At 49.6% G+C, this 21,417-nt stretch overlaps 1 protein-coding gene across 1 annotated transcript in view; it reads left to right on the forward strand.

Annotated features, from left to right (window-relative positions):
• Positions 1-21,417, forward strand: part of smad6b (SMAD family member 6b) — a 48,712-nt gene that overhangs the window by 15,553 nt on the left and 11,742 nt on the right. Inside the window, exon 2 of the mRNA XM_031832888.1 lies at positions 2,806-2,862. Within this exon, the coding sequence (XP_031688748.1) occupies positions 2,806-2,862 (57 nt within the window). The remainder of the gene's footprint in view (positions 1-2,805; positions 2,863-21,417) is intronic.

The following is a 21,417-nucleotide window of genomic DNA, read 5'->3' on the forward strand; positions in this document are numbered from 1 at the left end:
TAACCTACCAGCTTCAAGACGACCAGAGTAAACAGAAAGTCTACGCAACATCAAAACCAAAAGTTAAAATAGTGCTACGTGAACTATATTAGTCGAAATAACTAATTTTGAAACGGACAAATCTCTTTTGAAATAGACCTTGCCTTGTAGTTGGTCAGGCCGTAATGGCTTTGAATGAGCTCAGTTTCACGTTGAGATTTAAAAAGCACTTTTGTCCCCTGGACGTCTCTCTCTCGTGCCCCTTTTGCTATGTAGGTGAAGGAGTGGCGTTAATACAGTTTGCATAGCCACACACACATACAGCCCGGCGCCAGACAGACTAGCTGTAGATCTGACTGATGTGAGTCCCAAATGGCCCACTATCCCAATCCATAGTGCCCTATTCTCATGGGCCTCTGGTCAAAAGTAGTGCACTATATAGAGAACATGGTTCCATTTGGGATGCACGTTGAGTTCCCTTAAAGGGGCAGCGTGACTATTATGATGCCTTCTCCTTCCACTCTGTCTCTTAAAGGAGCAGTGGGACTATTATGATGCCCTCTCCTTCCACTCTGTCTCTTAAAGGGGCAGCGTGACTGTTATGCTTCCTTCTCCTTCCACTCTGTCTCTTAAAGGAGCAGCGTGACTGTTATGCTTCCTTCTCCTTCCACTCTGTCTCTTAAAGGGGCAGCGTGACTGTTATGCTTCCTTCTCCTTCCACTCTGTCTCTTAAAGGGGCAGCGTGACTGTTATGCTTCCTTCTCCTTCCACTCTGTCTCTTAAAGGAGCAGTGTGACTATTATGATGCCTTCTCCTTCCACCCTGTCTCTTAAAGGAGCAGCGTGACTGTTATGCTTCCTTCTCCTTCCACTCTGTCTCTTAAAGGAGCAGCGTGACTGTTATGCTTCCTTCTCCTTCCACTCTGTCTCTTAAAGGAGCAGCGTGACTGTTATGCTTCCTTCTCCTTCCACCCTGTCTCTTAAAGGAGCAGTGGGACTATTATGATGCCCTCTCCTTCCACTCTGTCTCTTAAAGGGGCAGCGTGACTGTTATGCTTCCTTCTCCTTCCACTCTGTCTCTTAAAGGAGCAGCGTGACTGTTATGCTTCCTTCTCCTTCCACTCTGTCTCTTAAAGGAGCAGCGTGACTGTTATGCTTCCTTCTCCTTCCACTCTGTCTCTTAAAGGAGCAGCGTGACTGTTATGCTTCCTTCTCCTTCCACTCTGTCTCTTAAAGGAGCAGTGTGACTATTATGATGCCTTCTCCTTCCACCCTGTCTCTTAAAGGAGCAGCGTGACTGTTATGCTTCCTTCTCCTTCCACTCTGTCTCTTAAAGGAGCAGCGTGACTGTTATGCTTCCTTCTCCTTCCACCCTGTCTCTTAAAGGAGCAGCGTGACTGTTATGCTTCCTTCTCCTTCCACTCTGTCTCTTAAAGGAGCAGTGTGACTATTATGATGCCTTCTCCTTCCACTCTGTCTCTTAAAGGAGCAGCGTGACTGTTATGCTTCCTTCTCCTTCCACTCTGTCTCTTAAAGGAGCACTGTGACTATTATGATGCCTTCTCCTTCCATATAGAACAATATAGAACAGTATAGAACCATATAGAACAGTATAGAACAATATAGAACAGTATAGAACCATATAGAAAAACATAGAACAGTATAGAACCATATAACACAGTATATAACCATATAGAACAGTATAGAACCATATAGAACTATATAGAACAGTATAGAACCATATAGAACAATATAGAACAGTATAGAACCGTATAGAACAATATAGAACCGTATAGAACCATATAGAACAGTATAGAACCATATAGAACAATATAGAACAGTATTGAACCATATAGAACCGTATAGAACAATATAGAACAGTATAGAACAGTATAGAACCATATAACACAGTATATAACCATATAGAACAGTATAGAACCATATAGAACAATATAGAACAGTATTGAACCATATAACACAGTATAGAACAGTATAGAACCATATAACACAGTATATAACCATAGAGAACAATATAGAACAGTATAGAACCATATAAAACAGTATAGAACCATATAACACAGTATAGAACCATAAAGAACAGTATAGAACTATAAAGAAAAAGTATAGAACAGTATAGAACCACATAGAACGGTATAGAACCATATAGAACAGTATAGAACCATATAGAGTCTCTGACATGTATGTTGTATGTTCAGAGCCCCTGACATGTATGTTGTATGTTCAGAGCCCCTGACATGTATGTTGTATGTTCAGAGCCCCTGACATGTATGTTGTATGTTCAGAGCCCCAGGACATGTATGTTGTATGTTCAGAGCCCCTGACATGTATGTTGTATGTTCAGAGCCCCTGACATGTATGTTGTATGTTCAGAGCCCCTGACATGTATGTTGTATGTTCAGAGTCCCTGACATGTATGTTGTATGTTCAGAGACAATGACATGTATGTTGTATGTTCAGAGCCCCTGACATGTATGTTGTATGTTCAGAGTCCCTGACATGTATGTTGTATGTTCAGAGTCCCTGACATGTATGTTGTATGTTCAGAGCCCCTGACATGTATGTTGTATGTTCAGAGCCCCTGACATGTATGTTGTATGTTCAGAGCCCCTGACATGTATGTTGTATGCTCAGAGCCCCTGACATGTATGTTGTATGTATAGAGCCCCTGACATGTATGTTGTATGTTCAGAGACAATGACATGTATGTTGTATGTTCAGAGTCCCTGACATGTATGTTGTATGTTCAGAGTCCCTGACATGTATGTTGTATGTTCAGAGCCCCTGACATGTATGTTGTGTGTTCCAGAGTCGCCCCCACCGCCATACTCACGGCTGTCCCCTACAGAGGAACAAAAGCCACTTGGTAAGTCATCACCAACATGCTGAGAATACCTGTGTGTGTTCTGTGAGTATGTGTGTGTGTGTGTTTGTGTGTATATGCGTGCGTGTGTGTGTGTTCTATGGGTATGTGTGTGTGTGCTCTCTCTGTGTGTGTGTGTGTGTGTGTGTGTGTGTGTGTGTGTGTGTGTGTGCTCTGTGGTTGTGTGTGTGTGTGTTCTGTGAGAATATGTGTTTGTGCTCTGTGAGTATGTGTGTGTGTGTGTGTGTGTGTGTGTTTGTGTGTGCTCTGTGAGTATGTGTGTGTGTGTGTGTGTGTGTGTGCGCCCCCAACCAACCTATCGCTGGCACCGTGGCCATTAGTATTTTGTAAAACTGGGAAGAGCCTGTTAACTAATAGCCGCGCTGTGTGGATTAACTGTTGGATGACGTCAGCCAGCATCTCCACACTACCCCCACTCATCAACTACAAACTCAACCAACCTTCCAGTCAGTCAGTCTATCAGCCAGTCAGCCAGCCAGCATCTCCACACTAACCCCCCCCATCCACTACAAACTCAACCAACCTTCCAGTCAGTCAGTCTATCAGCCAGCATCTCCACACTAACCCCCCCCCATCAACTACAAACTCATCCAACCACCCAGTCAGTCAGTCTATCAGCCAGTCAGCCAGCCAGTCAGTCAGTCTATCAGCCAGTTAGCCAGCCAGTCAGTCAGTCTATCAGCCAGTTAGCCAGTCTATCAGCCAGTTAGCCAGCCAGCATCTCCACACTAACCCCCCTCATCAACTACAAGCTCAAACTCAGGGGCTCTGAACATACAACATACATGCCCAGATGTCAAAAGTGTACAAGCAAAGCAAAACACACACACACACACACACGCACACACACACACACATTCCAGTCTGTTCTAAAGCAGTTAGGTCTCTGTACATTAAGTCTAGAGGAGTGTGTTACAGTCTAGAGGAGTGTGTTACAGTCTAGAGGAGTGTGTTACAGTCTAGAGGAGTAGAGGAGTGTGTTCACGTCTAGAGGAGTGTTTACAGTCTAGAGGGAGTGTGTTACAGTCTAGAGGAGGTGGTTTACATCTAGAGGAGTGTGTTTACAGTCTAGAGGAGTGTGTTACAGTCTAGAGGAAGTGTGTTCCAGTCCTAGAGGAGTGTTAATCCGAGGAGTGTGTTACAGTCTAGAGGAGTGTGTTATAGTCTAGAGGAGTGTGTTACAGTCTAGAGGAGTGTGTACAGTCTAGAGGAGTGTGTTACAGTCTAGAGGAGTGTGTTACTGTCCAGTCTAGAGGAGTGTGTTACGTCTAGAGGAGTGTGTTACAGTCTAGAGGAGTGTGTTTACAGTCTAGAGGAGTGTGTTACAGTCTAGAGGAGTGTGTTACTGTCTAGAGGAGTGTGTTACAGTCTAGAGGAGTGTGTTACAGTCTAGAGGAGTGTGTTACTGTCTAGAGGAGTGTGTTACAGTCTAGAGGAGTGTGTTCCAGTCTAGAGGAGTGTGTTACTGTCTAGAGGAGTGTGTTACAGTCTAGAGGAGTGTGTTACAGTCTAGAGGAGTGGTGTTACAGTCTAGAGGAGTGTGTTACAGTCTAGAGGAGTGTGTACAGTCTAGAGGAGTGTGTTACAGTCTAGAGGAGTGTGTTACAGTCTAGAGGAGTGTGTTACAGTCTAGAGGAGTGTGTTACTAGTCTAGAGGAGTGTGTTACAGTCTAGAGGAGTGTGTTACAGTCCTAGAGGAGTGTGTTACAGTCTAGAGGAGTGTGTTACAGTCTAGAGGAGTGTGTTACAGTCTAGAGGAGTGTGTTACTGTCTAGAGGAGTGTGTTACAGTCTAGAGGAGTGTGTTACAGTCTAGAGGAGTGTGTTACAGTCTAGAGGAGTGTGTTACAGTCTAGAGGAGTGTGTTACAGTCTAGAGGAGTGTGTTACAGTCTAGAGGAGTGTGTTACAGTCTAGAGGAGTGTGTTACAGTCTAGAGGAGTGTGTTACAGTCTAGAGAGTGGTGTTACAGTCTAGAGGAGTGTGTTACAGTCTAGAGGAGTTGTGTTACAGTCTAGAGGAGTGTGTTACAGTCTAGAGGAGTGTGTTACAGTCTAGAGGAGTGTGTTACAGTCTAGAGGAGTGTGTTCCAGTCTAGAGGAGTGTGTTACAGTCTAGAGGAGTGTGTTACAGTCTAGAGGAGTTCAGTTAGGTGTCCAGTCTAGAGGAGATGTGTTTACAGTCTAGAGGAGTGTGTTACCAGTCTAGAGGGTGTGTTACTGTCTAGAGGAGTGTGTTACAGTCTAGAGGAGTGTGTTACAGTCTAGAGGAGTGTGTTCCAGTCTAGAGGAGTGTGTTACAGTCTAGAGGAGTGTGTTACTGTCTAGAGGAGTGTGTTACAGTCTAGAGGAGTGTGTTACAGTCTAGAGGAGTTGTTACCAGTCTAGAGGAGTGTGTTACCAGTCTAGAGGAGTGTGTTACAGTCTAGAGGAGTGTGTTACAGTCTAGAGGAGTGTGTTACAGTTCTAGAGGAGTGTGTTACAGTCTAGAGGAGTGTGTTACAGTCTAGAGGAGTGTGTTACAGTCTAGAGGAGTGTGTTACAGTCTAGAGGAGTGTGTTACAGTCTAGAGGAGTGTGTTACAGTCTAGAGGAGTGTGTTACTGTCTAGAGGAGTGTGTTACTGTCCAGTCTAGAGGAGTGTGTTACAGTCTAGAGGAGTGTGTTCCAGTCTAGAGGAGTGTGTTCCAGTCTAGAGGAGTGTGTTCCAGTCTAGAGGAGTGTGTTACAGTCTAGAGGAGTGTGTTACAGTCTAGAGGAGTGTGCTACAGTCTAGAGGAGTGTGTTCCAGTCTAGAGGAGTGTGTTACAGTCTAGAGGAGTGTGTTACAGTCTAGAGGAGTGTGTTACAGTCTAGAGGAGTGTGTTACAGTCTAGAGGAGTGTGTTACAGTCTAGAGGAGTGTGTTACAGTCTAGAGGAGTGTGTTACAGTCTAGAGGAGTGTGTTATAGTCTAGAGGAGTGTGTTACTGTCTAGAGGAGTGTGTTACAGTCTAGAGGAGTGTGTTACAGTCTAGAGGAGTGTGTTACAGTCTAGAGGAGTGTGTTCCAGTCTAGATGAGTGTGTTACAGTCTAGAGGAGTGTGTTACTGTCCAGTCTAGAGGACTGTGTTACAATCTAGAGGAGTGTGTTACAGTCTAGAGGAGTGTGTTACTGTCCAGTCTAGAGGAGTGTGTTACAGTCTAGAGGAGTGTGTTCCAGTCTAGAGGAGTGTGTTCCAGTCTAGAGGAGTGTGTTCCAGTCTAGAGGAGTGTGTTACAGTCTAGAGGAGTGTGTTACAGTCTAGAGGAGTGTGCTACAGTCTAGAGGAGTGTGTTACAGTCTAGAGAAGTGTGTTACAGTCTAGAGGAGTGTGTTACAGTCTAGAGGAGTGTGTTACTGTCTAGAGGAGTGTGTTACAGTCTAGAGGAGTGTGTTTACAGTCTAGAGGAGTGTGTTATAGTCTAGAGGAGTGTGTTACAGTCTAGAGGAGTGTGTTACAGTCTAGAGGAGTGTGTTACAGTCTAGAGGAGTGTGTTACAGTCTAGAGGAGTGTGTTACAGTCTAGAGGAGTGTGTTACAGTCTAGAGGAGTGTGTTACAGTCTAGAGGAGTGTGTTACACTCTAGAGGAGTGTGTTACAGTCTAGAGGAGTGTGTTACAGTCTAGAGGAGTGTGTTACAGTCTAGAGGAGGGTTTGAAACAGAACTCTGCTGCCACGTTTACTGACAATGCATTCTCCTCACTGTCCCATGACACACACACACACACACACACACACACACACACACACACACACACACACACACACACACACACACACACACACACACACACACACACACACACACACACACACGTCTTCATTTGAAATCAAGCCCCTCAACATCTCTGGGTCCACTTTTGGTTTCCTTAAAACTGTCATTCTCACAAAAAGAAAAACACAAAAATGTTTTCACTCAGAAACCTGGTAACCTGTTTTGAATAACGTCAGTGTTTGGTATGTTGAATGTAGAGAAAATTGAAATATTAGGTTCATCTAGCACAGAACCAGGCCTCTTCTGGTTGTCTGTCTTGGCTGCCCCTCCCCCCTCTATTGGCTGCCCCTCCCCCCTCTATTGGCTGCCCCTCCCCCTCTATTGGCTGCCCCTCCCCCCTTTATTGGCTTGCCCCTCCCCCTTTATTGGATGCCCCTCCCCCCTCTATTGGCTGCCCCTCCCCCTTTATTGACTGCCCCCCCCCCTCTATTGGCTGCCCCTCCCCCTTTATTGGCGGCCCCTCCCCCTCTATTGGCTGCCCCTCCCCCTTTATTGGATGTCCCTCCCCCTTTATTGGCTGCCCCTCCCCCTTTATTGGCTCCCCCTCCCCCTTTATTGGCTGCCCCTCCCCCTCTATTGGCTGCCCCCCCCCCCTTTATTGGCTGCCCCCCCCCCCCTATATTGGCTGCCCCTCCCCCTTTATTGGCTGCCCCTCCCCCTATATTGGCTGCCCCTCCCCCCTCTATTGGTTGCCCCTCCCCCTTTATTGGCTGCCCCTCCCCCCTCTATTGGCTGCCCCTCCCCCTTTATTGGCTGCCCCTCCCCCCTCTATTGGCTGCCCCTCCCCCCTCTCTTCCTCTACGTCCCCCCTCTCCCCCTCTCTTCCTCTACTGACTCTACTGAGAAATGAGGAGGAGGGGGGTTGAGGAGTGTGAGGTGGAAGAGGAAGGGGTGGGGGTGAAGATTTGGGGGGGGGGGGTGGAGGAAGAATGTACAGGGTCTCCTCCAACCTACTTGGCTCAAACCTTCCACTCCACACACACACACACACACCACACACACACACACTTGACTTCATTCCCTCATCATTTCACCACCTCTACGCGAGATGAAACAATACAGAAAGCATGAATGAGGTCTAGCCAACCTGCCGGTTCCAAGTGGGACAGAATCCCCCTCCTTTTTTCTAATGGAAATAACAGCTGTCATTTAGGACTTGATAAGAGTTTTTGGTAAGAGCTAGATACATTAATCATTTGATTAGAGTTTTTGGTAAGAGCTAGATACATTAATCATTTGATTAGAGTTTTTGGTAAGAGATAGAGGCTCCTGTAGCCAAGCTAGAGGCTCCTGTAGCCAAGCTAGAGGCTCATGTAGCCAAGCTAGAGGCTCATGTAGCCAAGATAGAGGCTCCTGTAGCCAGGCTAGAGGCTCCTGTAGCCAAGATAGAGGCTTCTGTAGCCAAGATAGAGGCTCCTGTAGCCAAGCTAGATGCTCCTGTAGCCAAGCTAGAGGCTCCTGTAGCCAAGATAGAGGCTTCTGTAGCCAAGATAGAGGCTCCTGTAGCCAAGATAGAGGCTTCTGTAGCCAAGCTAGAGGCTCCTGTAGCCAAGCTAGAGGCTCCTGTAGCCAAGATAGAGGCTTCTGTAGCCAAGCTAGAGGCTCCTGTAGCCAAGCTAGAGGCTCCTGTAGCAGAGATAGAGGCTCCTGTAGCCAAGCTAGCCTTTTGTGACTAGGGGGCAGTATTTTCATTTTCTGAAAAATAACGTTCCCGTAGTAAACTGGATATTTTGCCAAAACTGTAAAAATATTGTCTGTGTCCTGCGTAGCTTCCTGTGTTGTGTCCTGCGTAGCTTCCTGTGTTGTGTCCTGCGTAGCTTCCTGTGTTGTGTCCTGCGTAGCTTCCTGTGTTGTGTCCTGCGTAGCTTCCTGTGTTGTGTCCTGCGTAGCTTCCTGTGTTGTGTCCTGCGTAGATTCCTGTGTTGTGTCCTGCGTAGCTTCCTGTGTTGTGTCCTGCGTAGCTTCCTGTGTTGTGTCCTGCGTAGCATCCTGTGTGTGTATCCTGCGTAGCTTCCTGTGTGTGTCCTGCGTAGCTTCCTATGTTGTGTCCTGCGTAGCTTCCTGTGTTGTGTCCTGCGTAGCATCCTGTGTGTGTATCCTGCGTAGCTTCCTGTGTGTGTCCTGCATAGCTTCCTGTGTTTGTGTCCTGCGTAGCATCCTGTGTGTGTATCCTGCGTAGCTTCCTGTGTGTGTCCTGCGTAGCTTCCTGTGTTGTGTCCTGCGTAGCTTCCTGTGTGTGTCCTGCGTAGCTTCCTGTGTCTGTCCTGCGTAGCTTCCTGTGTTGTGTCCTGCATAGCTTCCTGTGTTGTGTCCTGCGTAGCTTCCTGTGTTGTGTCCTGCGTAGCTTCCTGTGTTGTGTCCTGCGTAGCTTCCTGTGTGTGTGTCCTGCGTAGCTTCCTGTTTGTTTGTCCTGCGTAGCTTCCTGTGTTGTGTCCTGCGTAGCTTCCTGTGTTGTGTCCTGCGTGGCTTCCTGTGTGTGTCCTGCGTAGCTTCCTGTGTGTGTCCTGCGTAGCTTCCTGTGTTGTGTCCTGCGTGGCTTCCTGTGTTGTGTCCTGCGTAGCTTCCTGTGTTGTGTCCTGCGTAGCTTCCTGTGTTGTGTCCTGCGTAGCTTCCTGTGTTGTGTCCTGCGTAGCTTCCTGTGTTGTGTCCTGCGTAGATTCCTGTGTTGTGTCCTGCGTAGATTCCTGTGTTTGTGTCCTGCGTAGCTTCCTGTGTTGTGTCCTGCGTAGCTTCCTGTGTTGTGTCCTGCGTAGCATCCTGTGTGTGTATCCTGCGTAGCTTCCTGTGTGTGTCCTGCGTAGCTTCCTATGTTGTGTCCTGCGTAGCTTCCTGTGTTGTGTCCTGCGTAGCATCCTGTGTGTGTATCCTGCGTAGCTTCCTGTGTGTGTCCTGCATAGCTTCCTGTGTTTGTGTCCTGCGTAGCATCCTGTGTGTGTATCCTGCGTAGCTTCCTGTGTGTGTCCTGCGTAGCTTCCTGTGTTGTGTCCTGCGTAGCTTCCTGTGTTGTGTCCTGCGTAGCTTCCTGTGTTGTGTCCTGCGTAGCTTCCTGTGTTGTGTCCTGCGTAGCTTCCTGTGTTGTGTCCTGCGTAGCTTCCTGTGTTGTGTCCTGCGTAGCATCCTGTGTGTGTATCCTGCGTAGCTTCCTGTGTGTGTCCTGCGTAGCTTCCTATGTTGTGTCCTGCGTAGCTTCCTGTGTTGTGTCCTGCGTAGCATCCTGTGTGTGTATCCTGCGTAGCTTCCTGTGTGTGTCCTGCATAGCTTCCTGTGTTTGTGTCCTGCGTAGCATCCTGTGTGTGTATCCTGCGTAGCTTCCTGTGTGTGTCCTGCGTAGCTTCCTGTGTTGTGTCCTGCGTAGCTTCCTGTGTGTGTCCTGCGTAGCTTCCTGTGTCTGTCCTGCGTAGCTTCCTGTGTTGTGTCCTGCATAGCTTCCTGTGTTGTGTCCTGCGTAGCTTCCTGTGTTGTGTCCTGCGTAGCTTCCTGTGTTGTGTCCTGCGTAGCTTCCTGTGTGTGTGTCCTGCGTAGCTTCCTGTTTGTTTGTCCTGCGTAGCTTCCTGTGTTGTGTCCTGCGTAGCTTCCTGTGTTGTGTCCTGCGTGGCTTCCTGTGTGTGTCCTGCGTAGCTTCCTGTGTGTGTCCTGCGTAGCTTCCTGTGTTGTGTCCTGCGTGGCTTCCTGTGTTGTGTCTTGCGTAGCTTCCTGTGTTGTGTCCTGCGTAGCTTCCTGTGTTGTGTCCTGCGTAGCTTCCTGTGTTGTGTCCTGCGTAGCTTCCTGTGTTGTGTCCTGCGTAGCTTCCTGTTTAGCTGTTGTTATATCAGACAGGACATTACAGAGACCTGTTGTTATATCAGACAGGACATTACAGAGACCTGTTGTTATATCAGACAGGACATTACATTGAGCTCTTGTTATATCAGACAGGACATTACATTGAGCTGTTGTTATAAAGGGAATTTTTACGATGATTAAATGTCAGGAATTGTGAAAAACTGAGTTTAAATGTATTTGTCTAAGGTGTACGTAAACTTCCGACTTCAACTGTATACAGTCTCTATCTCCTGGTTTTTATGACAATCAAACTCATTAGAATGTTTTTAATTATAACCAGGAAGGTGAATCAAACGTATTACAATGGTTCAACTTCCTGGTTTTACGGGGACAACGTCCGTGGTGAGAATGCAATGCGACGTATGGAGATGTATAACAGTTAGTGGAGCAGTATGGAGCAGTATAACAGTTAGTGGATAACAGGCCTATCGGGGAGCAGTATAACAGGCCTATCAGGGAGCAGTATAACAGTTAGTGGATAAAACACAGGCCAATCGGGGAGCAGTATAACAGGCCTATCGGGGAGCAGTATAACAGGCCTATCAGGGAGCAGTATAACAGGCCTATCGGGGAGCAGGATAACAGTTAGTGGATAACAGGCCTATCGGGGAGCAGTATAACAGGCCTATCAGGGAGCAGTATAACAGGCCTATCGGGGAGCAGTATAACAGTTAGTGGATAAAACACAGGCCAATCGGGGAGCTGTATAACAGGCCAATCGGGGAGCTGTATAACAGTTAGTGGATAAAACACAGGCCTATCAGGAAGCAGGATAAGAGGCCTATCGGGGAGCAGGATAACAGGCCTATCAGGGAGCAGTATAACAGTTAGTGGATAAAACACAGGCCTATCGGGGAGCAGTATAACAGTTAGTGGATAACAGGCCTATCGGGGAGCAGGATAAGAGGCCTATCAGGAAGCAGGATAAGAGGCCTATCAGGGAGCAGTATAACAGGCCTGTTGTTTTGTTTATAATTACTTGTTCTCTTTTTAAGCTTATTGTTTATTGACAATGTTTGGCATGTCCATACTCAGCCATAATGCCATTTACAGCGGGCCTAGACCCTATATCAGTAGGAATGCTGTGTAGGCCTAGACCCTATATCAGTGGGAATGCTGTGTAGGCCTAGACCCTATATCAGTAGGAATGCTGTGTAGGCCTAGACCCTATATCAGTGGGAATGCTGTGTAGGCCTAGACCCTATATCAGTGGGAATGCTGTGTAGGCCTAGACCCTATATCAGTAGGAATGCTGTGTAGGCCTAGACCCTATATCAGTAGGAATGCTGTGTAGGCCTAGACCCTATATCAGTGGGAATGCTGTGTAGGCCTAGACCCTATATCAGTGGGAATGCTGTGTAGGCCTAGACCCTATATCAGTGGGAATGCTGTGTAGGCCTAGACCCTATATCAGTAGGAATGCTGTGTAGGCCATGCCCCTATATCAGTGGGAATGCTGTGTAGGCCATGCCCCTATATCAGTAGGAATGCTATGTAGTCCTAGGCCCTATATCAGTGGGAATGTTAAGTAGGCCATGCCCCTATATCAGTGGGAATGCTATGTAGGCCATGCCCCTATATCAGTAGGAATGCTGTGTAGGCCATGCCCCTATATCAGTAGCAATGCTGTGTAGGCCATGCCTCTATATCAGTGGGAATGCTGTGTAAGTTATATTTCCATATTGAGTCTTTACGATTACGTGAACAATGTGGACTGCAAACAGATTCAAGTTTACATATTTAGCAAATATAGGATAGGTCTATATTTAGTAGAGCCCTCTCTCTCCCTCCCTCCCTCCCTCCCTTGCTCTACCTCTGAATCTCTCTCCCTCCCACCCTCCCTTGCTCTACCTCTGAATCTCTCTCCCTCCCACCCTCCCTTGCTCTACCTCTGAATCTCTCTCGCTCTATCTGCCTCTCTCTCTCTCTCTCTCTCTATTGGTTATCTGCACGAACCCAGTCTTCACTATTAGTCATCCATACATCAATTGTCTTAAATAATTTATTTATTACTAACTCATTCACAGAAGTGAATAAACGAACAAAGTCAATATGGTTACAACAAATGATAGGAGAATGTGTCCTAGTGGGCTGAACCGGCGTCGCAGCTTGGCGGACAAAAGAGGGAGTCAGCTGAGAGGTCACTACAGAGTTGATCATTATAACAAGGAGGTCAGCTGAGAGGTCACTACAGAGTTGATCATTATAACAAGGAGGTCAGCTGAGAGGTCACTACAGAGTTGATCATTATAACGTTTCTTGTTTCTTGGGCTCAGTGCTAGTGAATGACACTCAACCTGTCTTCATCATAAGGGAGGTTTCTGAGTCAAAGGTGAACAAGGTGATTAGCTCACTAAAGAACTCTAAAGCCAAAGATGTGTTTGGGATGGACTCTACCTTTCTTAAAAACTACAAAGAGTCACTCATTGGCCCCATTACTAAGGTCACCAACACATCTATTCGTCTCGGTGTGTTTCCAAGGGTATGGAAGTCGGCCATAATAACGGCCATCTTTAAATCAGGAGACCCTGCTAACGTGAGTAACTACAGGCCCATTAGTATATTACCTGTGGTGTCAAAGGTTGTTGAAAAGTGTGTAGCAGAACAACTGATTGCCCACCTCAACAACAGCCCCTTCACATTACACTCCATGCAGTTTGGCTTCAGAGCGAAACACTCCACAGAAACGGCCAACTACTTTCTTCTGGAAAATGTGAAGTCCAAGATGGACAAAGGGGGTGCTGTTGGGGCTGTGTTTCTGGACCTAAGGAAGGCTTTTGATACTGTTAACCATGAGATTCTCATCACAAAATTGTCCAAGTTCAACTTTTCCCCTGATGCCTTGAGATGGATGAAATCATACCTTGAAGGCAGAACTCAGTGTGTCAGAGTGAGCAATGAGCTGTCGCCCACTCGTAGCTATGATGTGGGCGTGCCCCAAGGGTCAATACTGGGGCCCCTCCTGTTCAGCCTGTACATTAATGATCTGCCTTCTGTCTGTACTGGGTCTGAAGTTCAAATGTATGCAGATGATACAGTGATATATGTGCATGCAAAGAGCAAACAACAAGCTGCACAAGAACTCACTACTGTAATGGTCCAGGTTACAAAGTGGCTCAGTGACTCGTGTTTGCATCTCAATGTGAAAAAAAACTGTTTGCATGTTCTTCACAAAGAGGGCAACAGATGCTACTGAGCCAGATGTCTATGTGTCAGGGGAGAAGCTCCAGGTGGTATCCGATTTTAAGTACCTTGGCATCATACTTGATTCCAACCTCTCTTTTAAAAAGCATGTGAAAAAGGTAATTCAAATAACCAAATTCAACCTAGCTAATTTCCGATTTATACGAAATTGTTTGACTACAGAGGTAGCAAAACTGTACTTCAAATCTATGATACTCCCCCACTTAACATACTGCTTGACTAGTTGGGCCCAAGCTTGCTGTACAACATTAAAACCTATTCAGTCTGTCTACAAACAGGCTCTCAAAGTGCTTGATAGGAAGCCCAATAGCTATCATCATTGTCACATCCTTAGAAAGCATGAGCTCTTGAGTTGGGAAAATCTTGTGCAATACACCGACGCATGTCTTGTATTCAAGATCCTCAATGGCCTGGCTCCCCCTCCACTCAATATTTTTGTTAAACAGAAAACCCAGACATATGGCAGCAGATCCACAAGGTCTGCCATGAGAGGTGACTGTATAGTTCCCCTAAGGAAAAGCACCTTTAGTAAATCTGCATTCTCTGTGAGAGCTTCCCATGTCTGGAATACACTGCCATCAGACACACATAACTGCACCACATATCACACTTTCACAAAATGCTTGAAGACATGGCTAAAGGTCAATCAGATTTGTGAACATGGTCCCTAGCTGTGTGTTGCCACTCCATGTTGTCTGTTGTCTGTAGCTTGTGAGGTGTGGAAACACTTTGTTGCTTTTATGAATTTTGTCTTGCTGCTTTTTGTTTTATGCTGCTCTGTCTGTATGCTACGTCTTGCTTGTCCTATGTTGCTCTGTCTGTATGCTACGTCTTGCTTGTCCTATGTTGCTCTGTCTGTATGCTATGTCTTGCTTGTTCTATGTTGCTATTGTCTATATTGTAATTGTTTTTAATAACCTGCCCAGGGACTGCGGTTGAAAATTAGCCGGTTGGCTAAAACCGGCACTTTTACTGAAATGTTGATTAATGTGCACTGTCCCTGTAAAAATAAAAATAAACTCAAACTCAACTCAACTCATAACAAGGAGATCAGCTGAGAGGTCACTACAGAGTTGATCATTATAACAAGGAGGTCAGCTGAGAGGTCACTACAGAGTTGATCATTATAACAAGGAGGTCAGCTGAGATGTCACCACAGAGTTGATCATTATAACAAGGAGGTCAGCTGAGAGGTCACTACAGAGTTGATCATTATAACAAGGAGGTCAGCTGAGAGGTCACTACAGAGTTGATCATTATAACAAGGAGGTCAGCTGAGAGGTCACTACAGAGTTGATCATTATAACAAGGAGGTCAGCTGAGAGGTCACTACAGAGTTGATCATTATAACAAGGAGGTCAGCTGAGAGGTCACTACAGAGTTGATCATTATAACAAGGAGGTCAGCTGAGAGGTCACTACAGAGTTGATCATTATAACAAGGAGGTCAGCTGAGAGGTCACTACAGAGTTGATCATTATAACAAGGAGGTCAGCTGAGAGGTCACTACAGAGTTGATCATTATAACAATTGAAATGCTAATCCTTTGCACATGAACGCTCACCTCTGCTGTTCCCCGTTCTCCCTCTGCTGTTCCCCGATCTCCCTCTGCTGTTCACTGTTCTCCCTCTGCTGTTCCCCGTTCTCCCTCTGCTGTTCCCCGTTCTCCCTCTGCTGTTCCCCGTTCTCCCTCTGCTGTTCCCCCGTTCTCCCTCTGCTGTTCCCCGTTGTCCCTCTGCTGTTCCCCGTTCTCCCTCTGCTGTTCCCCCCCGTTCTCCCTCTGCTGTTCCCTGATCTCCCTCTGCTGTTCCCCGTTCTCCCTCTGCTTGTTCACTGTTCTCCCTCTGCTGTTCACTGTTCTCCCTCTGCTGTTCACTGTTCTCCCTCTGCTGTTCCCCGTTCTCCCTCTGCTGTTCACTGTTCTCCCTCTGCTGTTCCCCGTTCTCCCTCTGCTGTTCCCCGTTCTCCCTCTGCTGTTCCCCGTTCTCCCTCTGCTGTTCCCCGTTCTCCCTCTGCTGTTCCCTGATCTCCCTCTGCTGTTCCCAGTTCTCCCTCTGCTGTTCCCCGTTCTCCCCCCTCTGCTGTTCCCCGTTCTCCCTCTGCTGTTCCCCGTTCTCCCTCTGCTGTTCCCCGTTCTCCCTCTGCTGTTCCCCGTTCTCCCTCTGCTGTTCACCGTTCTCCCTCTGCTGTTCCCCGATCTCCCTCTGCTGTTCCCCGTTCTCCCTCTGCTGTTCCCCGTTCTCCCTCTGCTGTTCCCCGTTCTCCCTCTGCTGTTCCCCGTTCTCCCTCTGCTGTTCCCCGTTCTCCCTCTGCTGTTCCCTGATCTCCCTCTGCTGTTCCCCGTTCTCCCTCTGCTGTTCCCCGTTCTCCCTCTGCTGTTCCCCGTTCTCCCTCCGCTGTTCCCCGTTCTCCCTCTGCTGTTCCCCGTTCTCCCTCTGCTGTTCACCGTTCTCCCTCTGCTGTTCACCGTTCTCCCTCTGCTGTTCACTGTTCTCCCTCTGCTGTTCACTGTTCTCCCTCTGCTGTTCACTGTTCTCCCTCTGCTGTTCCCTGATCTCCCTCTGCTGTTCACCGTTCTCCCTCTGCTGTTCACCGTTCTCCCTCTGCTGTTCACTGTTCTCCCTCTGCTGTTCTCCCTCTGCTGTTCACCGTTCTCCCTCTGCTGTTCACTGTTCTCCTCTGCTGTTCACCGTTCTCCCTCTGCTGTTCACTGTTCTCCCTCTGCTGTTCACCGTTCTCCCTCTGCTGTTCACCGTTCTCCCTCTGCTGTTCCCCGTTCTCCCTCTGCTGTTCACTGTTCTCCTTCTGCTGTTCCCCGTTCTCCCTCTGCTGTTCACTGTTCTCCCTCTGCTGTTCCCCGTTCCTCCCTCTGCTGTTCACCGTTCTCCCTCCGCTGTTCCCCGTTCTCCCTCTGCTGTTCCCCGTTCTCCCTCTGCTGTTCACCGTTCTCCTCTGCTGTTCCCCGTTCTCCCTCTGCTGTTCCCCGTTCTCCCTCTGCTGTCCCCGATCTCCCTCTGCTGTTCACTGTTCTCCCTCTGCTGTTCCCCGTTCTCCCTCTGCTGTTCCCCGTTCTCCCTCTGCTGTTCCCCGTTCTCCCTCTGCTGTTCCCCGTTCTCCCTCTGCTGTTCCCCGTTGTCCCTCTGCTGTTCCCCCGTTCTCCTCTCTGTTCCCCGTTCTCCCTCTGCTGTTCCCTGATCTCCCTCTGCTGTTCCCCGTTCTCCCTCTGCTGTTCACTGTTCTCCCTCTGCTGTTCACTGTTCTCCCTCTGCTGTTCACTGTTCTCCCTCTGCTGTTCCCCGTTCTCCTCTGCTGTTCACTGTTCTCCCTCTGCTGTTCCCCGTTCTCCCTCTGCTGTTCCCGTTCTCCCTCTGCTGTTCCCCGTTCTCCCTCTGCTGTTTCCCCGTTCTCCCTCTGCTGTTCCTGATCTCCCTCTGCTGTTCCCAGTTCTCCCTCTGCTGTTCCCCGTTCTCCCTCTGCTGTTCCCCGTTCTCCCTCTGCTGTTCCCCGTTCTCCCTCTGCTGTTCCCCGTTCTCCCTCTGCTGTTCCCCGTTCTCCCTCTGCTGTTCACCGTTCTCCCTCTGCTGTTCCCCGATCTCCCTCTGCTGTTCCCCGTTCTCCCTCTGCTGTTCCCCGTTCTCCTCTGCTGTTCCCCGTTCTCCTCTGCTGTTCCCCGTTCTCCCTCTGCTGTTCCCCGTTCTCCCTCTGCTGTTCCCTGATCTCCCTCTGCTGTTCCCCGTTCTCCCTCTGCTGTTCCCCGTTCTCCCTCTGCTGTTCCCCGTTCTCTCCCTCCGCTGTTCCCCGTTCTCCCTCTGCTGTTCCCCGTTCTCCCTCTGCTGTTCACCGTTCTCCCTCTGCTGTTCACCGTTCTCCTCTGCTGTTCACCTGTTCTCCCTCTGCTGTTCACTGTTCTCCCTCTGCTGTTCACTGTTCTCCCTCTGCTGTTCCCTGATCTCCCTCTGCTGTTCACCGTTCTCCCTCTGCTGTTCACCGTTCTCCCTCTGCTGTTCACTGTTCTCCCTCTGCTGTTCACTGTTCTCCCTCTGCTGTTCACCGTTCTCCTCTGCTGTTCACCGTTCTCCCTCTGCTGTTCACCTGTTCTCCCTCTGCTGTTCACTGTTCTCCCTCTGTTCTCCCTCTGCTGTCACCGTTCTCCCTCTGCTGTTCACCGTTCTCCCTCTGCTGTTCCCCGTTCTCCCTCTGCTGTTCACTGTTCTCCTTCTGCTGTTCCCCGTTCTCCCTCTGCTGTTCACTGTTCTCCCTCTGCTGTTCCCCGTTCTCCCTCTGCTGTTCACCGTTCTCCCTCCGCTGTTCCCCGTTCTCCCTCTGCTGTTCCCCGTTCTCCCTCTGCTGTTCACCGTTCTCCCTCTGCTGTTCCCCGTTCTCCTCTGCTGTTCCAGTTCTCCCTCTGCTGTTCCCCGTTTCTCCCTCTGCTGTTCACTGTTCTCCCTCTGCTGTTCCCCGTTCTCCCTCTGTGTTCACCGTTCTCCCTCTGCTGTTCACCGTTCTCCCTCTGCTGTTCCCCGTTTCCCTCTCTGTTCACTGTTCTCCTTCTGCTGTTCCCCGTTCTCCCTCTGCTGTTCACTGTTCTCACTCTGCTGTTCCCCGTTCTCCCTCTGCATGTTCACCGTTCTCCTCCGCTGTTCCCCGTTCTCCCTCTGCTGTTCCCCGTTCTCCCTCTGCTGTTCACCGTTCTCCCTCTGCTGTTCCCCGTTCTCCCTCTGCTGTTCCCAGTTCTCCCTCTGCTGTTCCCCGTTCTCCCTCTGCTGTTCACTGTTCTCCCTCTGCTGTTCACTGTTCTCCCTCTGCTGTTCACCGTTCTCCCTCTGCTGTTCACTGTTCTCCCTCTGCTGTTCACCGTTCTCCCTCTGCTGTTCACTGTTCTCCCTCTGCTGTTCACCGTTCTCCCTCTGCTGTTCACCGTTTTCCCTCTGCTGTTCCCCGTTCTCCCTCTGCTGTTCACTGTTCTCCTTCTGCTGTTCCCCGTTCTCCCTCTGCTGTTCACTGTTCTCCCTCTGCTGTTCCCCGTTCTCCCTCTGCTGTTCACCGTTCTCCTCCGCTGTTCCCCGTTCTCCCTCTGCTGTTCCCCGTTCTCCCTCTGCTGTTCACCGTTCTCCCTCTGCTGTTCCCGTTCTCCCTCTGCTTCTCCCTCTGCTGTTCCCAGTTCTCCCTCTGCTGTTCCCTGTTCTCCCTCTGCTGTTCACCGTTCTCCCTCTGCTGTTCACCGTTCTCCCTCTGCTGTTCACCGTTCTCCCTCTGCTGTTCCCCGTTCTCCCTCTGCTGTTCACTGTTCTCCTCTGCTGTTCCCCGTTCTCCCTCTGCTGTTCACTGTTCTCCCTTCTGCTGTTCCCCGTTCTCCTCTGCTGTTCACCGTTCTCCCTCCGCTGTTCCCCGTTCTCCCTCTGCTGTTCACCGTTCTCCCTCCTGCTGTTCCCCGTTCTCCCTCTGCTGTTTCCCCGTTCTCCCTCTGCTGTTCCCAGTTCTCCCTCTGCTGTTCCCCGTTCTCCCTCTGCTGTTCCCAGTTCTCCCTCTGCTGTTCCCCGTTCTCCCTCTGCTGTTCACTGTTCTCCCTCTGCTGTTCCCCGTTCTCCCTCTGCTGTTCACCGTTCTCCCTCTGCTGTTCACTGTTCTCCCTCTGCTGTTCACCGTTCTCCCTCTGCTGTTCACTGTTCTCCCTCTGCTGTTCACCGTTCTCCCTCTGCTGTTCTCCGTTCTCCCTCTGCTGTTCTCCGTTCTCCCTCTGCTGTTCACCGTTCTCCCTCTGCTGTTCACTGTTCTCCTCTGCTGTTCACTGTTCTCCCTCTGCTGTTCACTGTTCTCCCTCTGCTGTTCCCTGATCTCCCTCTGCTGTTCACCGTTCTCCCTCTGCTGTTCACTGTTCTCCCTCTGCTGTTCACTGTTCTCCCTCTGCTGTTCACCGTTCTCCCTCTGCTGTTCACTGTTCTCCCTCTGCTGTTCACCGTTCTCCCTCTGCTGTTCACTGTTCTCCCTCTGCTGTTCACCGTTCTCCCTCTGCTGTTCACCGTTCTCCCTCTGCTGTTCCCCGTTCTCCCTCTGCTGTTCACCGTTCTCCCTCTGCTGTTCACCGTTCTCCCTCTGCTGTTCACTGTTCTCCCTCTGCTGTTCACCGTTCTCCCTCTGCTGTTCCCCGTTCTCCCTCTGCTGTTCCCCGTTCTCCCTCTGCTGTTCACTGTTCTCCCTCTGCTGTTCCCCGTTCTCCCTCTGCTGTTCACTGTTCTCCCTCTGCTGTTCCCAGTTCTCCCTCTGCTGTTCACTGTTCTCCCTCTGCTGTTCACTGTTCTCCCTCTGCTGTTCACTGTTCTCCCTCTGCTGTCACTGTTCTCCCTCTGCTGTTCACTGTTCTCCCTCTGCTGTTCACTGTTCTCCCTCTGCTGTTCCCCGTTCTCCCTCTGCTGTTCACTGTTCTCCCTCTGCTGTTCCCCGTTCTCCCTCTGCTGTTCCCCGTTCTCCCTCTGCTGTTCCCCGTTCTCCCTCTGCTGTTCCACGTTCTCCCTCTGCTGTTCCCCGTTCTCCCTCTGCTGTTCCCCGTTCTCCCTCTGCTGTTCCCCGTTCTCCCTCTGCTGTTCCCCGTTCTCCCTCTGCTGTTCCCCGTTCCTTTCCCTTTTCCCTCTGCTGTTCACTGTTCTCCCTCTGCTGTTCACTGTTCTCCCTCTGCTGTTCACTGTTCTCCCTCTGCTGTTCACTGTTCTCCCTCTGCTGTTCACTGTTCTCCCTCTGCTGTTCACTGTTCTCCCTCTGCTGTTCACTGTTCTCCCTCTGCTGTTCACTGTCTCCCTCTGCTGTTCCCCGTTCTCCCTCTGCTGTTCCCCGTTCTCCCTCTGCTGTTCCCCGTTCTCCCTCTGCTGTTCCCCGTTCTCCCTCTGCTGTTCCCCGTTCTCCCTCTGCTGTTCACCGTTCTCCCTCTGCTGTTCACTGTTCTCCCTCTGCTGTTCCCCGTTCTCCCTCTGCTGTTCACTGTTCTCCCTCTGCTGTTCACTGTTCTCCCTCTGCTGTTCCCCGTTCTCCCTCTGCTGTTCCCCGTTCTCCCTCTGCTGTTCCCCGTTCTCCCTCTGCTGTTCCTCGTTCTCCCTCTGCTGTTCCCCGTTCTCCCTCTGCTGTTCCCCGTTCTCCCTCTGCTGTTCCCCGTTCTCCCTCTGCTGTTCCCCGTTCTCCCTCTGCTGTTCACTGTTCTCCCTCTGCTGTTCCCCGTTCTCCCTCTGCTGTTCCTCGTTCTCCCTCTGCTGTTCCCCGTTCTCCCTCTGCTGTTCCCCGTTCTCCCTCTGCTGTTCCCGTTCTCCCTCTGCTGTTCCCTGATCTCCCTCTGCTGTTCCCAGTTCTCCCTCCACTGTTCCCCGATCTCCCTCTGCTCTGCACCACCTTGCAGGATGTTTGCTAGAGAGGGTGAGGTGGTGTGTCATTAAGCTGTGAGAGCAGTAGAGAGGGGAGGAGAAACAGAGCGCAATGAAAGGATTTCCCCCGGTGCCAAGAGAGGCTCTGAAGCAAAATAATGACATCACTCTGCGTGTGAATGAATGTGTGTTGATGGCATGAAGGCGTAGGGGTCACCGGCTGCAGACACGTTGTCAGGGAGCTGACCGCTCTGCCGGGAGGCGGGGGGGGGGGGGGGGGGGGGGGGGTTGTATACGTCTCCTAAGCTTAGATGTCAATACAATACCTCCTGTATGTATTTATAGAAAGACAACTGCTGAAGACAGTTTATACA

The sequence above is a fragment of the Oncorhynchus kisutch genome, linkage group LG10 (genome assembly GCF_002021735.2).
Source record: "Oncorhynchus kisutch isolate 150728-3 linkage group LG10, Okis_V2, whole genome shotgun sequence".
Lineage (NCBI taxonomy): Eukaryota > Metazoa > Chordata > Actinopteri > Salmoniformes > Salmonidae > Oncorhynchus > Oncorhynchus kisutch.